The sequence below is a fragment of the Emys orbicularis genome, chromosome 3, assembly GCF_028017835.1.
Source record: "Emys orbicularis isolate rEmyOrb1 chromosome 3, rEmyOrb1.hap1, whole genome shotgun sequence".
Lineage (NCBI taxonomy): Eukaryota > Metazoa > Chordata > Testudines > Emydidae > Emys > Emys orbicularis.
The window spans coordinates 67,523,647-67,551,395 of NC_088685.1; the positions used below are offsets into that span (position 1 = coordinate 67,523,647).

Sequence of the window (27,749 nt, forward strand, 5' to 3'; positions counted from 1 at the left end):
TTCACATCCCTTGCTAGCTGCAACTCCAATTGTGCTTTGGCCTTCCTGATTACACCCCTGCATGCTCAAGCAATATTTTTATACTCTTCCCTAGTCATCTGTCCAAGTTTCCACTTCTTGTAAACTTCCTTTTTGTGTTTAAGCTCACTGAAGCTTTCTTTGTTAAGCCAAGCTGGTCGCCTGTCATATTTGCTATTCTTTCTGCACATCGGGATGGTTTGTTCCTACGCCCTCAATAACGCTTCTTTAAAATACAGCCAGCTCTCCTAGACTCCTTTCCCCCTCATATTAGCCTCCTAGGGGATCCTGCCCATCAGTTCCCTGAGGGAGTCAAAGTCTGCTTTTCTGAAGTCTAGGGTCTGTATTCTGCTGCTCTCCTTTCTTCCTCTTGTCAAAGGCTTTCTGAAAGTCCAAGTACACTATGTCCACGGATCATTCTTGTCCACATGTTTGTTGACCCCCTCAAAGTATTCTAATAGATTGGTGAGGCATGATTTCCCTTTACAAAAGCTGTGTTGACTTTTCCCCAACAAATTGTGTTCATCTATATGTCCGATAATTCTGCTCTTTACTATAGTATCAACCAATTTGCCTGGTACTGAAGATAGGCTTACCGACCTGTAATTGCCAGGATCACCTCTGGGATCTTTTTTAAAAATTGGTGTCACATTAGCTATCCTCCAGCCATCTGGTACAGAAGCTGATTTAAGTGATATGTTACATACCACACTTAGTGGTTCTGAAATTTTACATTTGAGTTCCTTCAGAACTCCTGGGTGAATACCATCTGGTCCTGGTGACTTATCACTATTTAATTTACCAATTTGTTCCAAACCCTCCTCTATTGACCCCTCAATTGGATAGTTCCTCAGTAATGAAGATGCTGTTTCCCTGGAGAACACTGAACAATGACCTTTATAGACTTTAGGTCTAGTTGCTAATCTTCTGCCTTTATCCTTCACTATTATTAAACATTCATTATATTAAGATATACATGGAATATTCCAAGTTTTGAACCTGTGACTCAGTGCTGCATCCCATTAACAATAGAGGACTTTCACACTTGAAACTTAGAGAGGACACTTTTCAGGCACTCATATCAGAGGATGTGCTACTATGTTGTTATGTAACATTTATATAGGGGTAGAACCTACCGGCCTCAACCTGATTAGGGTCCATTGTGCTGGGCACTGTACAAATGTATAGTAAATGACAGTCTTGTCTGAAAGATTTATAATCTAAAAAAAGACATGTCTGGACACCAAAGCCAATGGACCAAAGAGTGGGCTCCCAACTTGGCACCTCTACTGCTGTTAAGATGGGGAGGGAGGAGGAAGTAAAAAAAATCAGCTGGCCAAAGACAGGACCCTCCTATAGGAGGAAAAAAGCAGCCTCTAGCTGGAGAGTTCAGGTGGAGTACAGCCACTGCCAGCTTTCCTAAATAAACTTTGCTCTTCTGGGCCAGATATCAGTTTCTTTGAGCTTGATAGAACTGCTCTGTCAGAGAAGGGTGATTTTTCAGAGCCACTAATACTTCACAAAAGGAATAAATCTGGGCAGACAACATTTGATCTCTCACACCATTTTCCTTAGCAATTAAAGAATAAGTAAATGAATGGCTTAATTACAAAAATATTAAGTTATGTGAAGGTTGAGACAATAAAAACAAAGAAATTCTTAGTTAAGGCTATCACAGTATCCAGGGCCGGCCCACAACATTTTGGCACCTGAGGCGGAGAGCTCAAATGACGCCCCCATGCCCGCTCGCTTGGGCCAAAACTTTGAAAGGTCTCAATTCTGCCTTCTTCCTGTTCTACTCCTTTCATGGTACTGCTCTTCTACCTACTCCAATAAAGGAGAACTAACAACTTAAAATGCCTTATTCAAAAATTTTAAGTAACACTTAACTTTCAAACACCTGAACAGCAAATGTAACTTTTCTTGTCTGCATAGTAAACACTGGCATTTTTATCAGTTTGAATAATCAAAGTGGTGCTTTCCATGCCTTCTTGGTTCCAAAGATTTGAACTGCTTCCTGAAGGTCCACAGTCTGGACCAGCTCATGCTCTACTGAGATGGTTGCAAGACCAACCAGCCTCTCCTGTGTCATTGTGGAGTGTAGATGTATTTTTATTAACTTCAGCCTGGAGAAGCTGCATTCTCCACTGGCAACTGTTACAGGAAGTGTTAGAAGTATGCACAGAGCAACAAAAGCATTTGGAAAGAGGATGGTCATCTTATTTGTGCACATATATTCCAGACCAGCCTTTGGAGTTGATCCTGCTGAAATGTATCTTGAAAGGGCTTTCAGTTCATCCCCTAAATCACTCACATCAATATTGCGCATGTCATCATGTGTCAACACTGTCTCTAGTGCCCTGCATTGCTGGTGTAGGTCTTCTTCAGGTATAGTGAGGGGTTTTGGAATATCATCCCATGGAGAGGCGAACAGCAGAGGCTAACAGAGGGAGTTTGCCTGGGATCTGTCCGAGAGGAGGTACGCTAAGTGCTGCATTAGGGGGGCTGTGTTGGTGAGTATCTGAGTGTCTGTTGCTGGGACAGTTTGACTGTGTGCTTGCGTGCTTGCTTGTTTGTTTGAAAAGTGTGAATTGGGAGTGCTTTGTTCCAGGTGGGCCTTGAGTGGGCCTGACTGGTATATAAGGGCAGTCAGCAGCGAACCAGCTGAGCGGCGAACAGCAGAGGCTAACAGAGGGAGTTCGCCTGGGGAGAGCTCACTGAGGCTTTCATCTGCGGGTTTCTCTGAGTAGTTACTGCAACAGCTGAGGAAGCTCTTAAGAGGAAGGTGATATGGAAGGTGAGCGATCAGCTGTTGTAACCTGCACAGGTTGTGCCATGTTTGTCTTTCTTCCACAGGACAGAAGCGACTTTGTCTGTACAAAGTGCAAGCTGGTCTCCATATTGGAAGAGAAGGTTCGAGGTCTGGAGAAACAAGTATCGACTCTGCGTTGCATAAGGGAAAATGAAAATTTCCTGGACAGACGTCAGGAGATGCTTCTACGGCCACAACGTTCTGAAGATTCAGAGCAGGCGCAGCAGGGAGAGAAGGATGGTGAAGAAGTTTGGCAGCATGTGACCTCCAGAAGGAGAAAGAGGAGTGTCCATGTACCAGCCATGGAGATACAGGTGAGCAATCGTTTCCATGTTCTCTCTACAGGTACTAATGCGGAGAGTGGACTAGATGACACACCTGAGGGAAGGGAGCAGAAGGGGACTCCACCGATTGGAAGGCAAAAGATGCACTGTCCTAGGGATGGGGGTTCCACGACCACCGCTCCCAAGAGGAGGAGGAGGGTTGTGGTGGTCGGGGACTCCCTCCTCAGGGGGACTGAGTCATCTGTCTGCCGCCCCGACCGGGAAAACCGAGAGGTCTGCTGCTTGCCAGGAGCTAGGATACACGATGTGACGGAGAGACTGCCGAGACTCATCAAGCCCTCAGATCGCTACCCCTTCCTGCTTCTCCACGTGGGAACCAATGATACAGCCAAGAATGACCTTGAGCGAATCACTGCAGACTACATGGCTCTGGGAAGAAGGATAAAGGAGTTTGAGGCGCAAGTGGTGTTCTCGTCCATCCTCCCTGTGCAAGGAAAAGGCCTAGGTAGAGACCGTCGAATCGTGGAAGTCAACGAATGGCTACGCAGGTGGTGTCGGAGAGAAGGCTTTGGATTCTTCGACCATGGGATGGTGTTCCAAGAAGGAGGAGTGCTAGGCAGAGACGGGCTCCACCTAACGAAGAGAGGGAAGAGCATCTTCGCAAGCAGGCTGGCTAACATAGTGAGGAGGGATTTAAACTAGGTTCACCGGGGGAAGGAGACCAAAGCCCTGAGGTAAGTGGGGAAATGGGATCCTGGGAGGAAGCTCGAGCAGGAGAGCGCAAGAGGGGAGGACTCCTGTCTCATACTGAGAAAGCAGGACAATCAGCAAGTTATCTTAAGTGCCTATACACAAATGCAAGAAGCCTGGGAAACAAGCAGGGAGAACTGGAAGTCCTGACACAGTCAGGGAACTATGATGCGATTGGAATAACAGAGACTTGGTGGGATAACTCCCATGACTGGAGTACTGTCATGGATGGATATAAACTGTTCAGGAAGGACAGGCAGGGCAGAAAAGGTGGGGGAGTTGCGTTGTATGTAAGAGAGGAGTATGACTGCTCAGAGCTTAAGTATGAAACTGCAGAAAAACCTGAGAGTCTCTGGATAAAGTTGAGAAGTGTGAGCAACAAGGGTGATGTCGTGGTCGGAGCCTGCTATAGACCACCGGACCAGGGGGATGAGGTGGGCGAGGCTTTCTTCCGGCAACTAACAGAAGTTGCTAGATCACAGGCCCTGGTTCTCATGGGAGACTTTAATCATCCTGATATCCGCTGGGAGAGCAATACAGCGGTGCACAGACAATCCAGGAAGTTTTTGGAAAGTGTAGGGGACAATTTCCTGGTGCAAGTGCTGGAGGAACCAACTAGGGGCAGAGCTTTTCTTGACCTGCTGCTCACAAACAGGGAAGAATTAGTAGGGGAAGCGAAAGTGGATGGGAACCAGGGAGGCAGTGACCATGAGATGGTCGAGTTCAGGATCCTGACACAAGGAAGAAAGGAGAGCAGCAGAATACGGACTCATGGCGATCGGGGGAGGTCCCGGATGACTGGAAAAAGGCTAATGTAGTGCCCATCTTTAAAAAAGGGAAGAAGGAGGATCCGGGGAACTACAGGCCAGTCAGCCTCACCTCAGTCCCTGGAAAAATCATGGAGCAGGTCCTCAAGGAATCAATTATGAAACACTTAGAGGAGAGGAAAGTGATCAGGAACAGTCAGCATGGATTCACCAAGGGCAAGTCGTGCCTGACTAACCTAATTGCCTTCTATGATGAGATAACTGGCTCTGTGGATGAGGGGAAAGCAGTGGATGTGTTATTCCTTGACTTTAGCAAAGCTTTTGATACGGTCTCCCACGGTATTCTTGCCACCAAGTTAAAGAAGTATGGGCTGGATGAATGGACTATAAGGTGGATAGAAAGCTGGCTAGATCGTCGGGCTCAACGCGTAGTGATCAATGGCTCCATGTCTAGCTGGCAGCCGGTTTCAAGCGGAGTGCCCCAAGGATCGGTCCTGGGGCCGGTTTTGTTCAATATCTTCATTAATGATCTGGAGGATGGCGTGGAAAAATGCCTTGGGAGATATAATTTGAAAACTAATAACTCACTGATCATTAATAGCCTTCAGTGATGTAAGTAAGTGGTGGGTATTAAGAATAATGGACATATGCTGGAATGATTATAAAAATCTGTTCAAGCCAGGCATGTCAGGGGGAATTGGTAAACAGGCCTGCTTAGACAAAGGAATGTACATTAGATTCTCTGACCAGCCCGATCGTCAGGCAAAGACAATGAAAATCTATTTTTACACATTGGGTAAATAAACCTATTAGCTAACAAATGGGAGAAGAAAGAGCATGAAGCTTCCTTTACCACCAGACTCCATGTCACCTTCCTCACAGCTTGAATAAACTTTACTTTGAGGGGTAACCTCAGAAGAATCCATATCAAACATTTACTGGTCTATCAAGACAGGAGCTGAACCTCACCTGTTAAGCAACTGAATCAACTGATTGTATACAATATTACTGCATTATAAAAGTATATAGAATGAGGTCTTTTCTGAAAACTAATGACACTGGTAATTAATATCACTGTGAAATGTATGTACTAACACTACATCAGGAATTCTAGATACTCCTGGATATTAGGCTGTACAGTCTACCCATGCAGGAGGAACTGTCACAGCTATCTAACTGTTTCCAATGTAAAGTAAGCCTGGTGCGATCAGAAACAATGAAAGCCCCATTTACATAGAAATTGTACAGGGGGATGGGATGCCCACAAGAACGGAAAACGAGCATGAGGTTATCCTGCCTCTTGAAACAAGTTAATTGACCTTTGGAAGATGTAAGAAAAGACAGAAGCCAGCTTTGGCATTCATCACTAGACAGACACAAGAGGCCAGAGTTCCTGCAAGCTGAGAAAGATGGGTCCTTCAAGCAAGGGAGAGGTGTGGAGTGGTGTTGAAGTCTATGGAACTGAATATAGGTGAGAAACCAGCTTAGGCAAAGATCTTTCACCTAAGAAGAAAAGGGAAACCAGCACCCTCTACCTTTGTGGAAGGTCCTGACTGAGAGAAAGTCAGCCATGGCTGGGAAGGAGAATGACTGGTAACACATCTAGAACAAGGCCTGTAACTAGCTAAATTAATTTTTAGACTTTTAAATGCATGTTTTCACTTTTATTTCCTTGTAACCCTTTATTTCTTTTACTTAGCATCATTTAACCTATGTCCTATTGATAACATGTTTGTTTTATTTTATTATGAACCAACTCAGAGCGGTGTTTAAAGGGAAGGGTGTATTCACCGCAGTTAAGTTAATAAGCTGTGATCTTTATTTGTGTCTTTAGAGGAACGAATTAACCATATTACTTCTCTGAACTGTCCAGGAGCGGGCTGGACATTGCAGAAGGCACAGTTTTGGGAAAATTCAGGACTGGGAGTGTGTTGGGGGTCACTCTGCTAGTAGTAACCAAGGCTGGTGGAAGCCAGCACAGAGCTATGAAGCCGTAGAAACGCTGCTAGTGTCAGAGCTGCTGAACCTGGGCTGTCTAGCACACAAACACTTAGGGTGTGACCTGCATGCTGGTAGGCTGCTTGTGAGCGGCCCAGGTTGGAAGCTACAGAAGAAAAGCACTGTGAAACACCCAGGGTTACAGGGCAGACAGTAACACATCCCTTACTGGTCTGGATTGCACCTTCGAACTGATCAGAATTTGACAGACCTATACCTAGAAATGTTAAGTATGTAGGTATTAGAAAAGATAGTTAATAGCTTCATCATATCCATAAAGCTGTTTCTGCATCTGGCTGATGCAGAGTGATGAGAATAATTTTAGCACTGCACTTATAGCAATGAAAAATGTTGTATTACCTTAACTATTAATCCTTTTGAGTCAACCATCCATATCTTTTTGATGGCCTCATGTTCAGGTGTCCCTTCTTTTTGCATAGCCATAATAATCAGATTTGCTATCCCAAGGGCAGCCTTAAAAGGAGACAGGGGAAAAGAAAATGAATATATGAAACAGGAAAAGAAAGAGAATGCAACAACATATGATACTATTTTTTTCTATTACTTTAAAACTGTTAATTTCAGTAACAATTAAAGCTTTACAATGATATTTTCATAAATTTAAAACACCAGAAAATTTATCTTTTACAATGCTAGATATGGTGGTGATAGACATCATATAAAAAACAAAGAGTCAGATTCATGGCTGAGTTTTATTATGTTTACGCTTCTTCTCCTCCTCACATAATTAATGGAATCTGCTTTTTACATTAGACAATAAAATATGATATAGAATCAGAACCCCATGTGACTACTCTACTACCACCAATAAAGTTTGGTTTGAATAAAAATAAGTTTATTGAATTTTTTTAAAATCAGCCCTATATATTTGTATAGAGTGGAGTGCAGGGGTGGTACTGAAGTGAATATGGTCTCTGAGCACTGCAACCCAACACATGTATTATCTAGACAATGGAGAAAGCCAGGGAGAAGCAGATGATTACTTATGTGGTACGTACAATGTGGTACAGACTGTAACTCAAGTAGGGTTTGAGATATTCAGACTTTATTAGGTGTTCAAGCTCAGATTAGAAGATGTTTCAGTTCTGCTTAGGTAGCATTCAGGCACAAACGCATTAATTATTGAAGAAGAATTCACTAACCTTACATGATTATCTGGTTTTCACAACACAGTTTAAACAGCAAAAATAAATATAAATAAATAAATAAAATAAACCCAAAGCTAATATAAAACAAACAAACAAACAAACCCAAACGATATTCAAGATTCCTTTTAAAGAATAACAATTTAAATAGTATTTTATAGAATCCAAAGTACACTGGTTAAATTTTGACTGATGTGACCACGCTTTCTTTTGTGTTTATACAGCTCTTTGCACATTGTGGACACTATTGAAAATAAATACTAACATTGATTTTTTTAAGATGAGTTTTAACATTTATTCCAACATCTTTGATAATGCAGTATGATTTTTATTTTCCTATAGAAAACCTTTATTTTTGTTTTAAATTTCAAGAACCTACACAACACATACTGCACTTTATTAAGTAATGTACAATCTCATTAGTATTTGGATTTCAAATCATCCTTAAAAGTGCCCATCAAGAAGGCATATCTTCTCTTATCTACTACTCATGTATTCTGTAATTGTAGACTGTTGACTGTTCTCCCGGAAAAAAGTTCCATTTTTCAATTCTTTGTCCAGATGCATGTATTATTACTGGATTCTAGTTATATTTCTTTTGAATTATATCACAAAAAACCCAATAGAATACTGAATAATTTTGAATATCAACCCAATAGAAACACTAACCAGTTTGCTTCTTGTTCTTCACTATGCAATTTCATTGAGAATCAAATGGCGCCCCCTTTTCCTGCCCAACAACAGTTTATTGTTTGGGGTTTTGCTTTAGAAATATATAGTTTTATTCTGAATAAACTCATAGGGACAGAGATTGTGTCTTCCATTGCATTTGTACAGCACCAAGCACAATGACAGTGCTAAACAGAAAAATATTTAACCAGAGATTCTTCCATTTGCTCAATATGGAGCAAAAGCTGGGGAATGATCTCTGTGCATCAAGGTTGAAAGCATCTCTAAAGTCTCCAATACATTCAAATCACAGATGCAGATCCTGATGCTCTATGTGGGCCTGATCTGATCTGGTAGGTGCTAGTGGCTTTATTTTCCGTTAAAGTCAGAATAATCATAGAAATGTAGGACTGGAAGGGATCGCAGTAGGTCATCTAGTCCAGTCCCCTGTACTGAGGGAGGACTAAGTATTATCTAGACTAGACCATTCCTCACAGGTGTTTGTCTAACCTGTTCTCAAAAACTTCCAAATCCAAGATTCTACAACCTCCCTGGGTAATTTGTTCCAATGCTTGACTACCCTGACAGTTAGGAAGTTTTTCCTAATTTCTAACCTAAATCTCCCTTGCTGCAATTTAAGCCCATTGCTTCTTATCCTGTCCTCAGTGTATAAGGAGAACTATTCCACATTATCACCTTCCTCTTTATAACAACTTCTTATATACTTGAAGACTGTTATCATGTACTTCCTCAGTCTTCTCTTCTACAAACTAAACAAACCCAGTTTTTTCAATCTTTCCTTGTAGGTCCTGTTTTCTAGATCTTTAATCATTTTAGTTACTGTTCCTCTGGACTTTCTCCAATTTGTCCACATCTTTAGCGAAGTGTGGTGCCCAGAACTGGACACAGTACTCCAGTTGAGGTCTTATCAGTGCTGAGTAGAGTGAAAGAATGTGGTTGAGGTAGACACTTAGGCAAGGCACAGACTGATCAGAAATTGGGTTGCCCGCTGGATTTCTTCATAGGAGCTGCCCTCTCCTCACACTTCTGCAAATACGTTCCAAAATGTTTGTTGACTCATCTGTAGTTTGTGATCCACTATAATCCCCAGATCCTTTTCCACAGTACTCCTTCCGAGGCAGTGATTTCCCATTTTGTATATGTGCAACTGATTGTTCCTTCCTAAGTGGTGTACTTTGCATTTGTCCTTATTAAGTTTCATCCTGTTTACTTCAAACCATTTTGTCAAGATCATTCTGAATTCTACTAACCCTATCCTCCACAGCACTTGCAATCCCTCTCAGCTGAGTATCATCCTCAAACTTTATAAGGGTTCTCTCTATGTCATTATCCAAATCATTTATAAAGATATTGAATAGAACTGGACCCAGGACAGATCACTGCAGGGCCCCACTTGATGTGCCATCCTGCTTCACTGTGAACCATTGATAACTACTTTCTGAATATAGTTTTCCAACCAGTTGTGCATTCACCTTATGTTAGATTCTTCTAGGCTATATTTCCCTAGTTTGTTTATGAGAAGGTCAGGTGAGACAGTATCAAAAGCCTTACTAAAGTAGAGAGATATCACATCTACTGCTTCCCCCCATCCATAAGGCCTATTACCCTGTCAAATGAGGATATTAGGTTGGTTTGACACAATTTGTTCTTGACAAATCCATGTTGGCTGTTACTTATCACCTTATTATTTGTTCCCTATTTTATCCTCAGATCCTACCCCATTTACACTGCTGTTCATTATGTTAGTCGTCTGATCACTACTAACCATGTTGTCTGACATTATTTGGATGTGCTTGGATCGGATTAGTAGGAAGAAGACATTGCAGGCTCGATGGACTGCCCTGAGTTCTAGTATACTGATATGCATTCTGGACTGCTGAGGGGTCCAGATGTCCTGTACCATATGATCACCCTTATGAGCACCCGTACCTAAGAGGGAGGCATCAGTAATGATGGTTGCCTTGGGAGTCAGAGTGAGGAAAGGGATCCCCACCAAACTTTCTCCGCCTTTGTCCACCTTACGAGAAAGTCCAAAACCTTGGACGGAATTGTCACCTTGTTGTTGATGTTGCCCCACTCTGGTGAGTACACGGAGGGAAGCCAGTCTTGTAGGCAATGAAGATAAAACCTGGTAAATGGCATCATGTGTGTGCATGACGCCCATCAAGAAGGGAAAGGAAAGTTCTGATTGAAGTGCAGAGTCTGATGGTGACTTGGTGTGTGAGAGCACTCATGGCCTGAAACCTCTCAAGAGGTAGATAAGCTCTTGATGTGGTTGAGTCCAACATCGACCTATGAAGTTTATGGACCTCATGGAGGTAAATGTGGATTTTTTTGTGGTTGAGGTAGACGCTTAGGCAAGGCAGCAGACTGACAGAAATTTGGTTGCCTGCTGGATTTCTTCATAGGAGCTGCCCATCAGAAGCCAATTGTCAAGGTATGGGAACACAGTAAATCCCCCTCTTCTCACCAAAGCTGCCACTACTGAAAAAACAGGGTAAGACCCTGGTGCTCTGGTCAGTCCAAAGGGGAGGACTCTGCATTGGTAATGGTCTTGACCGAAGAGGAATCTGTGGGATGGATGAATGTCTATTTGAAAGTATGTCTTCCATGTCAAGAGCCATGAACCACATACCTTCCTCTGAAGAGGCAATTACTGATGTCAAAGAGAACATGTGGAATTTTAGTTTTCAAATGAAAACGTTCAGCGTTCGTAGGTTGAGCATCGGCCTCCACCTCACATTTTTCTTGGGCATCAGGATGTAAGGGGTGTAACTGATGTGTGATATTGAGGTGAAACCCTTTCTATGGCTCCCTAGAGAAGTGAGTCCAATTCCCGTCAGAGAATCTCCTTGTGAGAGTGATCCCTGAAAGGGAAGTGGGAAGGGTGTTTCTGGGTAGGATTTGCCTGAAATTTGATCAGCTAGCACCGTGAATAACTTCTAGTACCCATTTATCAGTAGTTAAGGCCCTCCAGTTGTCAGCAAATTAGATAAGGCAACTTCCAAAAAGCTGAGGCAGAGAATGAAGAGGATTCAAGAAAGGGATGCAGGTCTAGACAGTCCTGCCAAAAGAAACTTTGACTGAAGGTTAGAGTAAGATGTGGTGGTGGACGTTGCAGAGGCTGGGTTCCTGGGCTTACAAATCTTCTGTCTTTACTTGATGGCTCCCCAGGACGTTGATGATAAAAAGGCTGAGGAGGCAGCCTCACCCTCTACCCCTGTGTGTGATGTTTTCTCTTGGGGACGGGTATAGATGCCAAGTGAGCAAAGAGTTGTCCTCGAGTCCTTGAGGGAGTGGAGAGATTCATCTGTTTTCTTATGGAACAGATTGATAGCATCAAAGGGCAGATCCTGGATGGCACTGTGAACCTCTCAAGGGAAACTTGAGAATTAACCACAAGTCTCTTCTCATAGCAATGGCTGTAACATTCCCCTAGACACAATATCTGCCACATCCAGCACTGCCTGGGTGGAAGTCTTGGCCACCAATTTGCCTTTTTCTGTTAATGCCTAGAAGTGGGCTCTATCCTTCGCATGGAGCTTGTCCTTAAAATTTAGAAACTGGTAAAATCGTATTTGGCAAAGAGGGCCTGATAATTTGAGATCTTGAGTTGGAGGAAGGTGAAAAAGAAGACTTTTCTCCCCAGGAAGTCGACCTGCTTGTGTCCCTTATCAGAAGGAGTAGCCTTGAGGTGTTGCTGCTTGGATCTCTCTGTAGCCACCTGCACCATCAAGGAGTTAGGCTATGGGGGTAAGAATAAAAACTCTCCCTCCCTAGATGAAACAAAGTAACACTTCTTGGCCCTCTTAGGAATAGGAGCACAAGAAGCAGGAGTGTGCCAAACTGTCTTTTGCTGGGTCCGTGATGGCCTCATTGATGGGGAGGGCCACTCAACCTGGACCGGATGGCTGAAAAATGTCTACTAATCTGTGCTGAGGCTCCTGGACTTCCTCATGCTCAATCTCCAGCACTGATACCATCTTATGCATGAGCTCCTGATATTGGTGATCTGGCAGAGACAGAGAAGATGGAGTAATTGCCTCATCTGGTGAAGACGATGAAATCGCTCCCAGAACTATCAGAACCAGCTCACCACCTTCCTCAAAATACTCGACAGGTATGGTTGGGGATAGATGGTCAATGATAAATAAGACTTATGCACCAATCCCAGGTGTCCAGAGTAGGGCTTCCACAGCCTCCAGTAGGATGGATCAACTGGCGGGAGAGGACTCCATGGCATAAAGTACCACTTGTCTCTTGTCTAATCATGTCTGGCTGCAGGCCAGCATCCTGATCTTCTAGGGCTTCTGTCCAGGGCCACCTTTACGCGGAGCTGCAGGGCCTCCTGTGTAGCTTCCGACTCACTGGAAGAAAAGGCCAGATCCTGGACTACCAGTATAACTGATGGTACTGATAGCTGTGTATGGACGCTGGTGGATGAGATAGGAAAATTACTCCGAATCCTTGGGATAGTCTCTTCCTCTGGTGTAACAACATACCTGAATAGAGATGGTCCTGATAAGAGGAGTGAATGTGGGTAAGGGACAGCAAATATGTCCTCTCGGGAGATAACCTCAGTTCGCCCTGGTGGAGTAGTCGAAACCAGAGTTTCCCTGGTCACGGGGAAGTTGGATCCATCTGGAGACGTGTTGCTGTAGGTACAACAACAGCTCTAGATGTGGATGGGAACACAAGAAGCTGTTTATCTTGAGGCTTTACCATTGAAATCGATGCCAGACCAGCAGATACATATCCTTGCGTGCCACTTTCTCCTGCCAAGAAGATTTACTCGGGCTTAAGTCCTTAACGCCCATACACGCAGGTTCTCCTGACTTTGATGGGATCAGGGAAGCTTCCTTTCTCTTCAGGGCAATCTTGGACCAAGATGGTTTGTCCCTACGTCTATGAGAGTGCCTGTAACGGAGTCGGGCTTGGCTACTTACTGCTCAGTGGCACCTCTTCATGGCTCATCTGGGGAATTAGCTCACCACTGTCCGCACCCTGTGAGGGGAACACTCAACCCATTGTTCTGGTCAGGAGCTGCAGAGCCTCTCCTTTGTGGCTTAGCCCTCTGGCCAAGTCACCATCATCCTCCCCTTCCTAAGTATTATCATAATCTCCTTCCTCAAAGACTCAGGCCCTCTCCATATCCACTGAGCTGCTTGCACTGCTCCTGAAGTGACTGGTAGGGGAACATGAGCTCTCCCTGTTTATTTTGGGTTACGATCCAGAGACCCTCAAACTAGCAGCTCAGGTCTATCCCTCTCAGAATGTACTGTTCCTTCCCTGGACTGCTCCCTACCCTGCTCTTTCTCAGTCTTCTGTTCTCCCCCTTGTATCAGGGAGCGTGACTGCAGGCTTACCTCATTGCAGTCCCCATCTATTGCGAAATTCCTCTCTTTATAAATGCCGCCTAGGTCCTTCCCCAGCTGGATTTCATCAGCAATTAGGCTTTAGCACACCTTACCTTTCCTCCAGGTACAACCTACAGGTTAATTGGCCTAATATACCCCTTCAGACCTCGTGTGAGGTAGACACCCTAACACAGTACCCCTTACTTCCATGGGAAGCTTTTCTTAGAACTCTTAGCCTCTATTTCTGAGCTTGTGCTCGAAGAGGCACTGCCTACTTGCTTAGATTGATGTATGGGGTCAGTCCCCAGCCTGGACCTGATTGGGGTCTCATTGCCTTCTCCATCAGATTAGCCTCAGTTCCTGACCCTCACAACTTCTGGGGGGAAAGGAGTGGCAGATGCTGCACTTGGCTGAAATGTGAGCCTTCCCCAGGCAACAGAAGCAGTGTTGATGTTCGTTGGGCACAGAAAAGAATTGAGGGCAAGAAGCAGTTTTTGAACCCCAGAACCCTGGCATCATCCCAGCATTCTTGGGGATGGGGGGAGGAGAATATTCCCTGGGGAAGAAAAGGGGGGAAATAACTATCTACTATGCTGCAATATAAAAACTACTAAAACAATTATATACAAAAATACAATATATTTACGGCAATGGCATAATAGAAACGAATCTCAGGACACCAAAGATTCAGACCATGCAGCAGTAAGAATGAACTGGAGAGGCAATGGCATGCAGCAACCTTTATGCCCTCAGTTCAGCGCACAACAAGAGCTACTGAGCATATGTGGGCCAATGAATACTGATTGTAAAAAATTCCAGACTCAAGTGCATGGTGCTCATGGGTACCCAAACGTGAAATACACATAGGGGCTATCATTCAAAGAAGAACTTGATGTTTTAATAGCGGACTATCATTTGCCCAAAGCATCCTATGAAAATATCCATCTTGATCAGATAAACTAAAGGAGTTTCAACAAAGTTTACATTTGAAGAAAATAATTTTTTTGCAGGTGATTGTTATTATTTAACCTAATAAGTATCCTCTTATGGATCAGATACATGTAACTTGTTCTGAAATAAAAGCAAGGTTTTCACATGAGAAGCTTCCTTGCTGTATAATAAAGATACCTCTCCAGCTCCCTGGAACAGTATAGTGTGATCTGACAGCTTGTTCTCAGTGATACGCAGAGCTGCTAGAAGACCTGCAACAGCCACAGCCGCTGTTCCTGAAATACAAAATGAATTCTTTTGACTACTCTTGAAATAGTAATTGCAAAGCTTTAAGTAAAAATTATCAATGATTTCAAAGCATTCATATAGCTAAAAGATGCAAATACTTGAGAGTTAGCAATTACAATATAGATTGGGAGTCTTGTTTGTTTTGCTTTATTTTGTTTTTATTAAATCAAAGAGATAAACAAAACTAAGAATAACTTCAGAATAAAGTAAAATAAAAAAGATTATGATCTTGATTCTAACCTCAGCTGTGTTAGCATGTACTCTATGTTACCAACCACACCACCTAGTGCCGAGAGTCGTTTGATCAGATCTCAGGAGCTGAGCAAGATGAGACATGGCCAGTAATGGGAAATGCCAACTCCCATTGGCAGGATGCACACTAAATGAGGCAAGAGCTCCTAGGACCAATCCTATTCAACTTATTCATAAATGATCTGGAGAAAGGGGTAAACAGTGAGGTGGCAAAGTTTGCAGACGATACCAAACTGCTCAAGATAGTTAAGACCAAAGCAGACTGTGAAGAACTTCAAGAAGATCTCACAAAACTAAGTGATTGGGCAAGAAAATGGCAAATGAAATTTAATGTGGATAAATGTAAAGTAATGCACATTGGGAAAAATAACCCCAGCTATACATACAATATGCTGGGGGCTAATTTAGCTACAACTAATCAGGAAAGAGATCTTGGAGTCATCGTGGATAGTTCTCTGAAGACATTCACGCAGTGTGCAGCGGCAGTCCAAAAAGCAAACAGGATGTTAGAAATAATTTAAAAAGGGATAGAGAATAGACGGAGAATATCTTATTGACCTTATATAAATCCATGGTACGCCCACATCTTGAATACTGCGTACAGATCTGGTCTCCTCATCTCAAAAAAGATATACTGGCATTAGAAAAGGTTCAGAGAAGGGCAACTAAAATCATTAGGGGTTTGGAACGGGTCCCATATGAGGAGAGGTTAAAGAGGCTAGGACTTTTCAGCTTGGAAAAGAGGAGACTAAGGGGGGATATGATAGAGGTATATAAAATCATGAGTGGTGTGGAGAAAGTGAATAGGGAAAAGTTATTTACTTGTTCCCATAATATAAGAACTAGGGGCCACCAAATGAAATTAATGGGCAGCAGCTTTAAAACAAATAAAAGGAAGTTCTTCTTCACACAGCGCACAGTCAACCTATGGAACTCCTTGCCTGAGGAGGTTGTGAAAGCTAGGACTATAACAGGGTTTAAAGAGAACTAGATAAATTCATGGAGGTTAAGTTCATTAATGGCTATTAGCCAGGATGGGTAAGGAATGGTGTCCCTAGACTCTGTTTGTCAGAGGGTGGAGATGGATGGCAGGAGAGAGATGACTTGATCATTACCTGTTAGGTTCACTCCCTCTGGGGCACCTGGCATTGGCCACTGTCTGCAGACAGGATGCTGGGCTGGATGGACCCTTGGTCTGACCCAGTATGGCCATTCTTATGTTTGCAGTTATCTGATAGCCTTTTGAATGAGCAGCAACTGAGCTACAGGCAACTGGAGCAAATCCGCCTCCACTGGCCAGCAGAAGCCACGTGGCATATGTGCTACTGGGAACAGAGCAGGCCACCCCAAAGAGGGGCTTCTTGTTGACCATAGGATGTATCAAATGGGGTGGGGAAGCAGCCAATGGGGATGCAGGGGCACTGAATAAACCGAGAAAAGGCCCACATGTGAGTGAACAGCAGCTGCTGGACAGTGTTGCCAATCTCAGTGATTTCTTTTTAAATGTCAAAAAATTGGGCTTTTTGAAGCACACTGTCATTTGGTAATTTTTGGGCTACTGTTCACACGTGATCAGCGAAAACACAAGTTTTGAGGTTGGAAACACAAGAGATGAATCAGTCTGGAAAAAAAAATCAGTTGTAAGCAAGGTAAGGTGAGTTGTGCCTTGCTGCCTTAGGGAGCAGCCTGTTTTGGGGTTCTTGTTTTGAATTCTAGGAAATAAAGTAGTGTTACAGTGCAACCTTCTAGCAACATAACAAGAGTATTTAGAATATTTTTTCCCTAGTTTCTCTGTGTGTATGATGTGAACATACCAGAATGCTGGGATTCTACTTATCAGAGTGCCTGACACTCTGCTGCTAAGACACTAGGCAGGCAAATCTACTGAGTTTCAAACTATAATTATGCATTGCTGGTGTACCAATTACAGCTGGTAACCTCTAGTGAATTCTGTTTTCCCTGTAATCCTCTATTTTAAATGAAAAAGTTAGGAGTTTTCAAAATTATACTATTATAGTAATATTTTACATTTTTGCCCTGGGCATTTTTGCATGTATTGTACAGTATGATTATCGATAGCTTTCTAATTAAAGTGGCACAAATAGGTGTCACTGTAGTAATGTACTAAGATCTGAGGTATTACATTTCTTATTAATTTTACAAAAGGACAACAGTTTTAAACAAACTATTGTAAAAGAACTCCACTTCTGTTTTCTTCAGCCATTTTTCTGTAAAATGATAATGATCTAGTTCTATTAGAGTAGCCAGCTCACTATCATTCTTTGTTGTTGGCAGTAACTGTCATCACTCCTCTTCAGCAGTTTGCCTTATTTGTTCTTCATGAAAAGGGGAAAAAATGTCAGTGTGAATAGCAGATTTGTTTAACCGGAACTGCTGTGACTAATGGTATGACCTTAAATTTCACCGTGCACATCAGCTGCAGTTTCTGGAAAGACAATCAAAACACAATCTGCACCAGGCAAGTGCCAAAACATAAAATGATCTTGTGAATATTCCAGAATATGAGCAGAACTCTACTGCTATTCTATGCCATCACAAAGACTATGGAAAAATAAACTCTGAAAGTTTTGACAACAGAACATGGCATTTTTCAGGGGGGGTTGTAAGCAGTTGTGAAAGTTAACATGCTGAAACAGAGTTTTCTAGCAGAGAGGATAAATCCCCTATTACAGCTAAATTCTAACCCACTCGAACATCACAGGTGCGAAATTTGGAAGCAAACCCTACTTTACTGAGTTGTTTGTAATCTTCCCAAGTTTCTGTTGCAGTTCCTTTTACTGCTATCAGCAGCAGCCCTGAGCCAGAAGCATGTTAGCATATTATTACTTCTTATTATTAGTGTGTGTTTTAGGGCAGAGCCTAAGTTTCGTAATCACAGATTGAGACTCTGTTGCTTTAGGCACTGTAGAAATGCTTACTAAAAAGACAGTCCCTGCCCCAAAGAGTTTACAATCTAGGTTACAACAAAATACAATAGGAGAGTGAAACAAACAAAGTGGAGGATGATAGGTTTATTTTTATGGATTTTATTTCATTTTGACTTAGAAGAAATTAAAAGGTGCCCATGGCTCTGAGTGATCTCCCAACTATTTACAATTACAAAAACATAATACATTGCAAGCATCTCACACTTCTGCCAAGCAGCAACACATAAATAAATACTAGCAGCCCTGTATGTAGTCTGTACCTCATTCCCTCTACTTCTCCTCAAAGGCCAGGTGAAACAAATGAACTCTGCAGTATGCCCTCAAAGTCAACAAATCTGGGCTAATCTGGACTGGGGAATTTTGTATGAGGTAAAAGTACAGCAAGCACAGTTTATTACAATGAGTGTTAGACACATCTACACTGGTCTACACTAGGAGTTTCTCTCTAATTTAGCAGTGTTAAACCGAATTAACCCTGCACCCGTCCACACAATGAAGCCCTTTACTTCGATATAAAGGGCTCTTAATATCTATATCTGTACTCCTCCCTGACGAGGGGAGTAGCGCTGAAATTGGTATTGCCATTTCGAATTAGGGTTAGTGTGGCCGCAATTCGAAGGTATTGGCCTCCGGGAGCTATCCCACGGTGCACCATTGTGACCGCTCTGGACAGCAATCTGAACTCGGATGCACTGGCCAGGTAGACAGGAAAAGCCCCGCGAACTTTTGAATTTCATTTCCTGTTTGCCCAGCATGGAGAGCAAAGGTGACCACGCAGAGCTCATCAGCACAGGTAACCATGCAGTCCGAGAATCGAAAAAGAGCACCAGCATAGACCGTATGGGAGGTACTGGATCTGATCGCTATATGGGGAGAGGATTCCGTGCTAGCAGAACTACGTTCCAAAAGACGAAATGCCAAAACTTTTGAAAAAATCTCCAAGGGCATGATGGAGAGAGGCCACAATAGGGACTCACTACAGTGCTGCGTGAAAGTTAAGGAGCTCAGACAAGCCTACCAGAAAACCAAAGAAGCAAACGGAAGGTCCGGGGCAGAGCCGCAGACATGCCGCTTCTATGCTGAGCTGCATGCAATTCTCGGGGGGGCCGCCACCACTACCCCACTTCTGACTGTGGATTCCGAGGCGGGGGTAATCTCAGCCATGCCTGAGGATTCTGCGGACGGGGAAGATGAGGAGGAGGAGGACGAGCTCGCGGAGAGCACACAGCACTCCATTCTCCCCAACAGCCAGGATCTTTTTCTCAGCCTGACTGAAGTACCCTCCCAGCCCTCCCAAGGCATTATCTCAGACCATGAAGCCATGGAAGGGACCTCTGGTGAGTGTACCTTTGTAAATATAAAACCTGGTTTAAAAGCAAGCGTTTTTTAATGATTAATTTGCCCTGAGGACTTGGGATGCATTCACGGCCAGTACAGCTACTGGAAAAGTCTGTTAAAGTGTCTGGGGATGGAGCGGAAATCCTCCAGGGACATCTCCATGAAGCTCTCCTGGAGGTACTCCAAAATCCTTTCCACAAGGTTTCTGGGCAGTGCAGCCTTATTCCATCCTCCATGGTAGGACATTTGACCATGCCATGCTAGCAGCAAGTAATCTTTGTCATTGCATGACAAAGCCTGGCAGCGTATGGTCCCGGTGTTTGCTGGCATTCAAGCAACATCCGTTCTTTATCTCGCTGTGTTATCCTCAGGAGAGTGATATCATTCATGGTAACCTGGTTGAAATACGGGAATTTAATTAAGGGGACAGAGGTGGCCGTTCCTACTGGGCTGTTTGCCTGTGGCTGAAAAGAAATCCTTCCCTGCAGTTAGCCAAGCGGGGGTGGGGGGGGGAGAGAGGGGGATCATTGGTGCTGAGCTTTTTGCGTTTGGCTGGCAGGGATCTTCCCTGATACCAGCCACGCAGTGGGGGGAGGGGTAAAGCGATGGGGGGGTGGGTTAGTTTGGTTTCTGCAGGGATCTTCCCTGATACCAGCCACGCAGTGGGGGGGAGGGATAAAGCGATCATCCCAGAGAATTGGATCGGGGGGGGGGGTAGTTTGGTTTCTGCTGCTGCACGTTAACAGGAAAACCGCAGCACTCAACGGGCTTTGCTTGGTATGTGGGAAAGCAGGGCGCTGCTTTTCTGAAGGCTACAGAAGCCGAAAGACAATGGCTTGCCATGGTCGCATGCAAGCCGAATTCTGTTGCCCGGACCTGCATCTGTGCTCTCGAACACCAAAGCCGCAGGCACTCAATATTAAGATGCAAAATGCGACCTTGTACCGAAATCACATGTGCTATGTAATGTGAATAGTGTTGTTCACCGTGAAAGAGTATAAGCATTGTTCTGTAAAATTTATCTTTTTAAATACTTCTCTCCCTTTTTTCCCTCCCTCCCGCAGCTGCAAATTTTTCAAGCCTCCCTCCTCCGTCCCGAAGGCTATCTCAGATAAGGAGGCGAAAAAAAAGGACGAGACACGAAATGGTCTCTGAAATCATGGAATCGACCCGCAATGAAAGAGCTCATCTGAATGAGTGGAAGGACACGGTTTCAAAGTACAGGAAAGAGGCCAGTGAATGTGAGGACAGGAGGGACCAATGTGAGGACATGAGGGACCAACGTGAGGAAAGAAGGGACCAACGTGAGGAGAGGAGAGACGCTCAAGATGGATCACAGACTGCCGCTGCAGCCCCTGTATAACCACCCTCCCCCCTCACCATGTTCCATAGCCTCCTCACCCAGACGTGTAAGAACGCGGGGGGGGAGGCTCCATGCACCCTCCCGCTCCACCCCAGTGGACAGCCCAACCAAAAGGCTGTCATTACTTTGAACTTTTTTAGTGGCCTTTTCCTTCCCTCCTATCCTCCTCCCAAACCCCACCTGGGCTACCTTGTCAGTTCTCTCCCTCTTTTTATAATCAATTAATAAAGAATAAATGATTTTTAAACCATAGTGACTTTATTTCCTTTGAAAGGAAGCTGTGATCGAAGGGGGAGGGTGGGTTGCTTACAGAGAATGAGTCAAGGGGGCGGGTTTTCATCAAGGAGAAACAAACAGAACTTTCACACCGTAGCCTGACCATTCATGAAACTGGTTTTCAAAGCTTCTCTGATGCGCAGCGCTTCCTGGTGTGCTCTTCTAATCTAATGGCTGCACGTAATCAGCGGCCAGGCGATTTGCCTCAGCCTCCCACCCCGCCATAAAGGTTTCCCCCTTACTCTCACAGAGATTGTGGAGCACACAGCAAGCAGCAATAACAATGAGAATATTGGTTTGGCTGAGGTCTGAGCGAGTCAGTAACATGCGCCAGCGTCCCTTTCAACGTCCAAATGCACATTCTACCACCATTCTGCACTTGCTCAGCCTGTAGTTGAAAAGCTCCTGACTACTGTCCAGGCTGCCTGTGTATGGCTTCATGAGCCATGGCATTAAGGGGTAGGCTGGGTCCCCAAGGATAACTATAGGCATTTCAACATCCCCAACGGTTATTTTCTGGTCTGGGAAGTAAATCCCTTGCTGCAGCCGTTTAAACAGAGTAGTGTTCCTGAAGACGCGAGCGTCATGAACCCTTCCCGGACAGCCCACGTTGATGTTGGTGAAACGTCTCTTGTGATCCACCAGTGCTTGCAGCACCATTGAAAAGTACCCCTTGCGGTTTACATACTGGCTGCTCTGGTGCTCCGGTGCCAAGATAGGGATATGGGTTCCATCTATCGCCCCACCACAGTTAGGGAAACCCATTGCAGCAAAGCCATCCACTATGACCTGCACATTTCCCAGAGTCACTACTTTTGGTAGCAGCAGCTCAGTGATTGCTTTGGCTACTTGCATCACAGCAGCCCCCACAGTAGATTTGCCCACTCCAAATTGATTCCCGACTGACCGGTAGCTGTCTGGCGTTGCAAGCTTCCACAGGGCTATCGTCACTCGCTTCTCAACTGTGAGGGCTGCTCTCATCTTGGTATTCTGGCGTGTCAGGGCAGGGGAAACCAAGTCACAAAGTTCCATGAAAGTGCCCTTACGCATGCGAAAGTTTCGCAGCCACTGGGAATCATCCCAGACCTGCAACACTATGCGGTCCCAGCAGTCTGTGCTTGTTTCCCGGGCCCAGAATCGGCGTTCCATGGCTAGAACCTGCCCCATTAACAACATGATCTCCAAAGCGCCGGGGCCCACGGTTTGAGAGAATTCTGTGTCCATGTCCATGTCCTCATCACTCTCGTTGCCGCACTGCAGTCGCCGCCGCCTCCTCCTCGCCTGGTTTTTCTGGTCCTGGTTCAGCATAAACTGCACGAGAATGCGCGAGGTGTTTACAACGTTCATGACTGCTGTCTTGAGCTGAGTGGGCTCCATGCTTGACGTGGTATGGCGTCCGCAGTGCAGTGTCCACCCAGGAAAAAAGGCGCGAAACGGTTGTCTGCCGTTGCTTTCATGGAGGGAGGGGTGAGGCTGTACCCAGAACCACCAGCGACAATGTTTTTTGCCCCATCAGGCATTGGGATCTCAAAGCAGAATTCCAATGGGTGGGGGAGGCTGCGGGAACTATGGATAGCTATGGGATAGCTACCCACAGTGCAACGCTCTGGAAGTCGACGCTAGCCTCAGTACATGGACGCACACCGCCAAATTAATGTGCTTAGTGTTACCGCGTGCACTCGACTTTATACAATCTGTTTCCAAAAATCAGTTTCTGTAAAATCGGAATAATCCCGTAGTGTAGACATACCCATAGTCTCTACTATACCAGAAACACATAAGCGTATCACTGCCACTCTCTCATTCCTATTTTTTATCGGATAACATTTTCCTGGAGTGCAATGGAAAAGGAGGGAAAACATATAGTAAGGACTTTGCCAGCTTTACAAAATATCATTCACCACCTCACATCCCAGATCCTGACATCTACAGAGGCCAAGGGGCACTTTATTTACTGTGTACGGATATGAGGAAGTCAATCACCAGCCCACCAAACTGACAATGATAAGTAAAATATTTCTAGATGCAGCAACCACTCTGATAATCAGACCTCCTTCTCATAAGTCTTGGTGTTCATCTCGCTATTGGTGGGCAGCGCACATAGAGATAAGAAACTTTGCTCCACCGAGGACAGTAGAATTTTTCTCTGGTGTACGGCTGATTGTGTTCTTGACAGTTATAAAGAAACTCTATCAGACATTAACTGTCATGACCAGAACTGGTCTATTATCCATGGAAGGAGCAGAGGTACTCTGAGACCTCAATGAATCACTGTGGTAGATACTGTGTTCTCTCTGGTACCCATTCCCTAAACTGAATGGGGTAGATACCTTAAAAAACCGGATTCTCTGCATTCACCAGTTTTGGGAGCGGAGAATATACAATTGGAGCTAGATCTCGGCCAACAGATGAGATTGGGTGAGAAACGGAAGAGATACTTGGAATTCCTGGATCGGTATCATAGGTACTAGATCATTGCAGCATGTCTGTGTATAAGATTAGAATTCCTAGTAGGCTCCAATAAGAATTGGATTTGTGTTTCTATGACACCAGTTGTTTTTCATTATGACCATCTTGATCTTCTGTTAGCATTCTTCTGAGATGAGCTCTTGTGCCTCATAGAAGGATGAATACTTTCTGTACAAATCCCTGATCAGAAAAATTGGCCAGGAAGAGATAAATGAATTTCCTTCTTTCTTGAAGCTAATATTATTGTTACCATGATCCTGAAGAGGGACCCTAGGAGCATATGTAAGATCAAATAGTCAGAGCTTGGAAAAGAAAAAAGCTGCCATCCATCTGCAAAACATAAGAATTCTCTGAGGATGGTAAAACGAGAATGCTTTGCAGACAAGCCTCCATTAGGAATTTATTTAGATGTTTCAGACAGCTCTGTTTATCCCCCAATTCTGTAAGGCTAGAAATAGGATGGAGAGTGGGTTGCAGTGGTCCATTCTGAAGTAGATGATGGATGATCCAATTCTGGTTGTGGACTTTCCATAATTTACTGACACTGGGAATGTGACAAAGCTGTTAGAATCATAGAATATCAGGGTTGGAAGGGACCTCAGGAGGTCATCTAGTCCAACCCCCTGCTCAAAGCAGGACCAATTCCCAACTAAATCATCCCAGCCAGGGCTTTGTCAAGCCTGACCTTAAAAACCTCTAAGGAAGGAGATTCCACCACCTCCCTAGGTAACCCATTCCAGTGCTTCACCACCCCCCTAGTGAAAAAGTTTTTCCTAATATCCAACCTAAACCTCCCCCACTGCAATTTGAGACCATTACTCCTTGTTCTGTCATCTGGTACCACTGAGAACAGTCTAGCTCCATCCTCTTTGGAACCCCCTTTCAGGTAGTTGAAAGCAGCTATCAAATCCCCCCTCATTCTTCTCTTCTGCAGACTAAACAATCCCTGTTCCCTCAGCCTCTCCTCATAAGTCATGTGCTCCAGCCCCCTAATCATTTTTGTTGCCCTCCGCTGGACTCTTTCCAATTTGTCCACATCCTTCTTGTAGTGTGGGGCCCAAAACTGGACACAGTACTCCAGATGAGGCCTCACCAATGTCAAATAGAGGGGAATGATCACGTCCCTCGATCTGCTGGCAATGCCCCTACTTATACAGCCCAAAATGCCGTTAGCCTTCTTAGCAACAAGGGCACACTGTTGACTCATATCCAGTTTCTCGTCCACTATAACCCCTAGGTCCTTTTCTGTGGAACTGCACTTGTCCTTGTTGAACCTCATCAGGTTTCTTTTGGCCCAATCCTCTAATTTGTCTAGGTCCCTCTGTATCCTATCCCTACCTTCCAGTGTATCTACCACTCCTCCCAGTTTAGTGTCATCTGCAAACTTGCTGAGAGTGCAGTCCACGCCATCCTCCAGATCATTAATGAAGATATTGAACAAAACCGGCCCCAGGACCGACCCTTGGGGCACTCCGCTTGAAACCGGCTGCCAACTAGACATGGAGCCATTGATCACTACCCGTTGAGCCCGACGATCTAGCCAGCTTTCTATCCACCTTATAGTCCATTCATCCAACTCATACTTCTTTAACTTGCCGGCAAGAATACTGTGGGAGACCGTATCAAAAGCTTTGCTAAAGTCAAGGAATAACACATCCACTGCTTTCCTCTCATCCAGAGACCCATTTATCTGCCCATAGAAGGCAATTAGGTTAGTCAGGCATGACTGGCCCTTGGTGAATCCATGCTGACTGTTCCTGATCACTTTCCTCTCCTCTAAGTGCTTCAGAATTGATTCCTTGAGGACCTGCTCCATGATTTTTCCAGAGACTGAGGTGAGGCTGACTGTTCCTGAAATTCTTTCACAGCTCCATAGGGTACCTCTTCCGGTCAATGTCCAGTGACCTCATTTTATCAAAACTATAGGTAGCCCTTTTGATCCCAAATTTGATCCAAACAGGGCTGGTTGGGAGATGAGCAAATAGCTCAGAGGCAATCAAGGGAAGCTACTAACCCTCCACTTGTTCTAGCTATCACTTGCAAAGAAGTATTCTCTCCTGTTTTACTTCATGGACTGCTTTAACTTGCCATATCATCTGTATTCCTTTCTACAGTGTCCGGACCGCAAGTCAATTTTTCTGATAACTATTAATAGCCTCAACTTTCCATAAAGTTTCCCACTATCACTAAGATAGCTGGGAATTGATTTGTCTGAGCATCTGATCCCAAGGACTAAAGCTCTACATACCTGCATGAAAACAGATTTTAATCCCACTTTTTATTTTTATTTCCAAGAAGAAGCCCTTAGGCCATGCAATTTTTAGGTTGAGAGAACCACGTGTAATGGGGTGTTCACTCCACAAAGGTGGAGAAATGGTTAATGTGGGCCCAAGAGGCCAATTAACCACCTACATGCACCTGGAGGCTGGGCCAGGCACAATTAAAGAGGAGTCCCAGCTGGGAGAGGAGGCAGGTGGTTTCTATAAAGGGAAGAAGCCCAGAGTAGAAGTGGGGTGCAGGGAGAGAAGAGAAGAACTATAATAGAGTACAGTAGTGGTGGCAGAGCACAGGCTGGAGTTTACCCCCTGACCCCAATGGAGAGGGAAGCAGGGGTGAAGGAGTCTCTTTAAGTGGGCCTGAGAGCAGGGCTGCCCGGGGGCGGGGGGGGGGGCAAGTGGGGCAATTTGCCCCAGGCCCCAGGCCCCCGGCCCCGGAGGGGCCCCAATGAGAATATAGTATTCTATAGTATTGCAACTTTTTTTTATGGAAGGGGCCCCCGAAATTGCTTTGCCTCAGGCCCCCTGAATCCTCTGGGTGGCCCTGCCTGAGAGAAGGCCAACTAACAAGCAGAAGGGTTCAGCGGGTACACTGCAGTTGAGGATCCAGACTAGGAGTAAGACTCCAGGAGGTAACCCCTGAAAGCCAGTGTTCTGTTCTGCTTCTTGCCCAGTTCAGGCAACCACTCCAAACCTTCTTTGCTCTTTTCCTGCCAGGGGTGGGGTGGGGTGACACCACCTTGACTGGGCTGTCAGGGAAACTGCATTCTGTTTACAGAGCTCCCCAATGATACTCTTGAGGGAGCAGGAGGCACAGACCCTTCCTTTTTCCTCTGGCCTTTCTTGGCCAAGCTTTCTGCCTGAAGCCTCCAGGGGCACCAGAAGCTACAAATGCCTCAGAAGGGGAAGGAAAGCTGAGGGGACAATCTCTGCAAAAAAAAAAAAAAAAAAAAAATCAAATGCAGCCCTGGGATATTGCTGGAAATAAGACACATTATTGTGTCATATTGTTAGTCTAAAAATCTAAAATAAAGCTTAGATTTCTCCTCAGAAAAGCGCTGCAGCAGGAAGGCCTGGCTGAGCTGTCAGTTGTTGTGGAGGCAGAAAGAAATGGAGGGAACCTTCAGGAGGTGGGGCATTCCCATGCTACATGTGACTGAGGTCTGGATTTGCCCCTAAGCTGCAAGCAGGCTGAAGTATCCAGAGTAATGGATCTCTAGACATTAGCACAAAGAAGAATTGAAGTTAGATTGCAAGAGAAATTATATCACACAGCCTTAACTTTTAAAAAGTTAATGAAATTAATGTCTAGAATTAGATGGAGTGTAGGATGTAAATTAAAAGGGAAAAGGAGAGGAATAAAAATATGTCACTGGAAGCCTGGTGTACATATCCCCCACAGTGCCTGAAGTGGTCTGAAAAAGGTGCATGTGGGGGTCTATCATCATCACCACCACATGTGCCCATCCATCTGCTCAGCAATTAATTCTGTCCCTCAGTCTCCAAACTGATCTTGTCCCCACCAGTCCCCCCTCAATTCTGCTCTCAATCTGTTCCCCACATCAGCTCTGCCCCCCCAGCAGCTCCTGGGGTTCTTCACCATCTCTCCCAGGCCTAAGGGGGTAGCTGCAGTTTGGGGTCCACCTCCCCCTTCCCAGGCTGTGTGTTGCAGGGAGCAGGGGAGGGAGCAGACAAGAGCTGTCCCATTGCTCATAGAAGGAGAGCAGGGAGCAGAGCCACCTTGAG

At 44.7% G+C, this 27,749-nt stretch overlaps 1 protein-coding gene across 2 annotated transcripts in view; it reads right to left on the bottom strand.

Annotated features, from left to right (window-relative positions):
• ME1 (malic enzyme 1) overlaps positions 1–27,749 on the bottom strand; it is a 358,560-nt gene that overhangs the window by 43,021 nt on the left and 287,790 nt on the right. For both annotated transcript variants that reach the window (XM_065400345.1, XM_065400346.1), the window contains exons 8-9: positions 14,971–15,068; positions 6,990–7,103 (exon numbers count right to left, since the gene is read on the bottom strand). In XM_065400345.1, the coding sequence (XP_065256417.1) occupies positions 6,990–7,103; positions 14,971–15,068 (212 nt within the window). The remainder of the gene's footprint in view (positions 1–6,989; positions 7,104–14,970; positions 15,069–27,749) is intronic.